This window comes from Danio aesculapii, chromosome 12 (assembly GCF_903798145.1).
Source record: "Danio aesculapii chromosome 12, fDanAes4.1, whole genome shotgun sequence".
Classification (NCBI taxonomy): Eukaryota; Metazoa; Chordata; class Actinopteri; order Cypriniformes; family Danionidae; genus Danio; species Danio aesculapii.
The window spans coordinates 32,392,813-32,398,631 of record NC_079446.1 but is presented as its reverse complement, the minus strand read 5'-3'; the positions used below and the strand labels follow the sequence as shown (position 1 = coordinate 32,398,631).

The following is a 5,819-nucleotide window of genomic DNA, read 5'->3' as shown; positions in this document are numbered from 1 at the left end:
GTGAGGCGACAGCACTACCTACTGCACCACTGCATCACTTAATTTAAATATTTAATTATAACCTATTTAGTAAGATAAGATAATTGTTAAAGCCTTTCATTTTACTATTAGAATTACATTTCCAATCAATTTCAAGCATTTTATCCAAAATGTAAACACTTTTCAAACCTTGAAAACCCTATATTAAAATCCAACCATATTCTAGAATTTCCAGCACGTGTATAAACCCTGCTTCCAACTTTCCAATGTATGTACCGTAATACTAAACCAGACAAGCCTAAAAAATGATCATCATTATAAATGAGATCATTATTAATAACAATAAACACCTCTTCCTGTCCTCAGGGCAACACCTGCGTGAAAGACCCAGACATAAACAGAGAGAGCACAAAAGACGAGAACATGACTTTTGTTGTGTTTTGATGCTTTTTCATGACTACCAAAAGTGACAGAGCTAGCTGGAACCCAGAGAGAAACAAAAATGCCTTTGTTTCTGTTCCAAGCTCTGGCAGAAGTGGTACAAAAACGGTTAGAGAGAGAGAGAGATTGTGGATAATGATATGGTAAGGTAAGCTCTCTCACATACATACACACACACACTATTTGTCAGCGTCTTTGTCTCTCTCTCTCTCTCTCTCTCTCTATCACACACACACACGCACAGTTGAGGTAACAGTCAGATCATTCGTATGGTTGGTGGTGGTGGAGGGAGGGAGGAAGAAAGCTTGGCGACACTCCCGCCCACTCTTGCCCCTTATAAAGAACCTCAAGAGTGGAAAAGACCCCCTAAGAGAGCTGAGCCAAACACACGAAAGAGCACTTTGAGAGCCGGGACGAGTCCGAAAGAGGGCGAGAGAGTAAGAGAGAGAGGATTATAGGACGCTGCACTCATGGATGAACAGGGAGGTGAGTCTATAACAACAGCACCTCTCACATGAACACACACTTCACCATGTTGGCTTTATAGCAAGGCAGGATGTAATTTGGCAAGAAACAACAGTGCAAACTACAGGAAGTTTGGGGCTGAAGAGCTGCAGATAGGCTCTGATTTTGAGTGTGCTACATCAAGCTTTCTTTTTTGTAAACTTTGGGTAGACTATTCTGGAAGTATATGGATTATAGTTTCCAAATGCTTATTTTTTGTGTGGTTTTCTAGTTACAGTTTTGTTGTTTGTACTAATACTAATATAACAAAAACTAATGCAGTACTTTAAATGACACGATGAGCAGTCTGCTGCTTAAACCAGGCTGTTGCAGCATGCAGCTTTTTTATTAACCCTCTGACTACCTGTAGAGCAGTTCAAAAGTTCATGCATCTGTTTTATTTACAACCTCTAAGAAGATCTATTGCAAATCAAGAATTGGAAATGTGCCTGTAAAAACCTCTATTGTTTGGTGATCTTGGTCTACATTTAGCTTAATTAAACAGAATATAAGTGGAAATGTTAATAAAAAAAGACATGAAATGCTGAGAATTCTCCATAGAGTGCGTGGTCATCTGATGCATCAGGTTTCAGCATCAGATTTCAGCATCTGGTGTGCATCTAACAGCTTTATAGCTGCCGGAGCCTGTGACAGGACTGAAAGCGCTGAGACATCGTCAGACAGAGAGAGAAAGATTGTTATATAACACCGGAGGATTTCGTCCTGAGATTGTACAGGCCATCTGGTAGTTGAGCAATCTCAGCAACAAAACATCCCCCCATGACTTAAAAAGCATTGCATTCTTGTAAGGGGCAAGAAACTACCTCTTCTTTCTAATGCTGAAATGAGGAAAGTGTACTCACTGTGCCATCTTCTGCACTCAGTGCCTTGAGCAAACCTAACTTCCTGTCGCTGACACAACAAGGTCAGTGTAGACGTTCCTCATTATTCTAGTCATGTGCGAATGAGGAAGTCCCTCCCCTTCTACTCATGGGGCCTCTTTTGGAAGCCAAGCTGAAGTGATTCCCTTTTATTTATAGAGCTACTTAAAAAAAAAATCCAATAAATTTTGGGCCGAGTTGAACTTTTAACACATAAAAAAAGTTGGGACAACTAAAATAATAAAGTTGGAGTAACTAGATAAATTAATTTCGGGGCAATTAGAAATAATTAAGTTAAGAAAACTAAAGAAAATTGTAGCAACTAGAAAAAACAAGTTGTGACAGATAAAATAATTAAGTTGGGGCAACTTAAGACATGTCCAAAGACATGTGATATAGGTGAATTGGTTATGCTAAAAATTGACTGTTGTGTATATGTGCGACTGAATGTGTATGGATGTTTCCCAGTGATGGGTTGCAGCTGGAAAGTATCCGCTGTGTAAAACATATGTTGGATTAGTTGGCGGTTCATTCCGCTGTGGCGACCCCAGATCAATAAAGAGATTAAACCAAAAGAGAATGAATGAATGAAGTTGGGGCTACTAGAACAATAAAGCTGAAGGAACTAGAAAAATTAAGTTGGAGCTACTAGAAAAATTAAGTTGTACAAACTAGAAAAAAAAATGCGCTAACTAGAATATTTAAAAGTGCAGTATGCAAGTTTGACACCCAGTGGTTGAACTAGGTGTTGCATGCTTGGTTCAAAACACACGCAAGCGCAGGTTGCCAGATTGACGACAGGAGCGAGTCTGACTGTCGAGCCTAAAGACTGATTTAAATCGTGTTTTAAATAAAAGCAACGACACGCAATAAAAGAAATATTTTCAGTATTAAAAGGAGTTTTTGTTATAACGAACACCTCAAATTTATATTTTAGAAACGGCTTCTATTTCTTGAAGCTGAACAACAGGATACACTGACAATGATCAGTTCAGGTACACCTCGTGTGCTTTATTCATTATTAAATGCTAATAGAGGCAGTTTGAATGTTTTACATGACATTTATTGCCATATACTGGAAGCAGAAGCAAATTGTTTACCTCAGATCTTGAAAATAAAATAAACTCTTTGAAAATAGAACTTAATAGAACTGTGACTCCAAACCAGCAAATATCAGTGATTCAACATGTATATTTGATAAAGTTAAAGAGGTTTAATTTGTATTATTTGATTATAAACCTTACCATTTGGTTGGAGTGCTGTAAGTGCACTATTCTGTCCTTCTGATTGGCTGTATTTAAATTTCTGTTGAGTTTTGACAGGTGCAAATAGCCAAATTAGGTACATTTTTGGGTCATGTCATCCATTAACAAATACATGATTGTATGTGTAAAATATTAAATAATTAAGCAGATAGGCTATTAGAATATAATTAAGTTAACATTAACAAGCATTATGCAATGCTGAATGAAGTCCATGTTTACCATTAGTTCTAATGCATTAACACATTATTATATGTTTAGTTAATATTAAAAAAGATTAAGCAATACTTAACACAAACTGACGATGGACATCACATCTGTTAACTAATAAATAATGCATTAACTAATGTTAACTAATACAACTTTATTGTGTTATCAAATACTTAAAAAAAATTATATAGCAAATAAAAAGACAGGTCTATTACTGTGTAGTACTTTAAATATTTCTCAATCGAAACAAGCTTCCAAAATGTGTTATTAACAAAAATACAATCATTCATTGTTACAGTAGTTCATGTTATATGTGCTTTGTTTTACAGTACATCACCTAGGTTTGTAATTTGTAAATATTATTTAAATATTTAGATTTTTAAATTTGAGATGAGCTATTTATACTGTAACACAGGAAAATGTTGCATGCATGATGGGTTTGTCATGATCTGAGTGTGGTTTATTGCGTGTGGGTTAATGAATCGCATGTTACTCAGATCTGTCATGATACACGTCAAATGTGTAAGGGATGCGTGAGTGGAAACTGACACCAATTGCTTTACCACTGCCTTAGATTTGCTTAACAGGGCCTTCTTATAACACTGTCCGTGAGAACATGCGTCACGAATGAACTGGTATTGCGGTCACATTTACTGAGAAAAAAATTATTACAACAAAAAGAAATGCATTTGGAACTTACTCTGTAAATATCGGTTAATTAACAGTTTCTGTCTTTTGAGTTCTGTTTATTTACGGTTTTAAATTGCATTATTTATCTCTGTGCTTTCGACGTTTGATGTTGAAATCTAAGCTCTACAGTTTAACAAAGTGACTTTTATTGACATTTAGTAGTTTGAAATAATTTAATGCATAATAAATAATATATAGAGAAATAAGTCTCTATAAAAAGTTTTTGTAGCCTAACAAGGCAAGGTAAGGCGGGTTTATTTATATAGCACATTTCATTCGCAATATAAATTCAAAGTGCTTTACATGAACAAGAATAAAAGAAACAAGAAAATATAAATTATTAAAAAAATTACAATTATGATAAACATATTAAAATGTGTTAAAAGAAAGACATAATAGATCTAGCGCAGTGCTCATTTAGTAAATGAACAGATAAAGTGTGTTTTAAAGGTGGAGTATGTAAGTTTGACACCCAGTGGTTGAACTGGGTATTGCACTCCTGGATCAAAACAAACACAAACGCAGGTTGCCAGATTGAGCACAGGAGGTCTAAATAAAAGCAACAATACCTAATAGAAGCAATATTTTCCATATTAAAAGGAGTTTTTGTCCTAACCAACACCTCGAATTGATATATTAGAAACGGCTTCTATTTCTCACAGGTGATCAACAGAAAACGGACAATGATCACCTCAGGTAAACCTCATGTGCTTCATTCAGTGTTAAATGTTAACAATGTGAGTTTGAATGTCCTTTTACATGACATTTATTGCCATATACTGAAAGCAGCAGCAGATATAGTTCACCTCAGATCTTGAAAATAAAATAAACCGTTTGAAGTTGAACTTTAGAACTAAACACATACATGTGATTCAGCAAGTACATTAAATAATTTTAAAGAGCGTTAATATGTATTAAATAGATTATGAACCACACCATTTCGTGAGTGAGAGCATATTCTGTGATTCTAAATAGCGTTTTTCATCTGGTGCTCTCCTCGCGAAGTGTGTTGTTAGGACACGGGGTTACAATATAATCTGCTCACCTAATGTTTATGTTCGTAAAATATTTATATAATTTGCTAATTAATAACCACCTCATGTGGAACTAAATCTGCGTCTTTTTTCATGAGCCTTTCTGAATGAATGAATGAAATACTGCCATTGGCCAGGTTACCAAAATTACCAAACAAGGACAGTGTTTCTGCACGGAAAGCACATTTTCAAAGCAGAATATCTGACTTTAGCATTGTTTTCCAGATCAACAAGAATGTTCACTTAGCATGTTTCTTAAATATCTGCAAACATATGATGGTATTTTTATGCTTTAGAAACTTACATACAGCATCTTTAAGTATTGATTTGAATGCAGCTAATGTTGGCACAACATCAACCCAGACATTAAATCACTTCAAACTGTTAAAATGTTGATAAAAGTTACTGTTTTTGAACTTTTCAAGGTTAAATGTCCCAAAATGCAATTCAAAAGCATACATATATTGGGGGGATAGATGAAACATGAATCACAAAATATGGAAAACTGTTAATTGATGTATTTTGTATATTTATATGGACAGGGTACAAGTTCTCAGTAGTGACTGAAAGCTAATTGTCTGTCTTGTACCAATAGAAATTTATTTCCTTTCTGAAAACAGTGTTTTTTTAAAGCATCAAAATAGAGTAAGATGAATCCTTGAAATAATTACATTTATTTATACAGTAGTATGTATTACTAAAAAATTTAAGGTATCATCAATTAAACCAAGAGAAAAGCAGATACGTAAACAAATCAATTAAGGTTTAGTTCAGGATATTGAATTGTTAATCATTTACATACTAAAAGTTTCATTTAA

At 34.6% G+C, this 5,819-nt stretch overlaps 1 protein-coding gene across 1 annotated transcript in view; it reads left to right on the top strand.

Annotated features, from left to right (window-relative positions):
• Positions 1–658: 658 nt before the first annotated feature.
• entpd1 (ectonucleoside triphosphate diphosphohydrolase 1) overlaps positions 659–5,819 on the top strand; it is a 40,885-nt gene continuing 35,724 nt past the window's right edge. Inside the window, exon 1 of the mRNA XM_056469516.1 lies at positions 659–906. Within this exon, the coding sequence (XP_056325491.1) occupies positions 891–906 (16 nt within the window). The 5' untranslated portion in view covers positions 659–890. The remainder of the gene's footprint in view (positions 907–5,819) is intronic.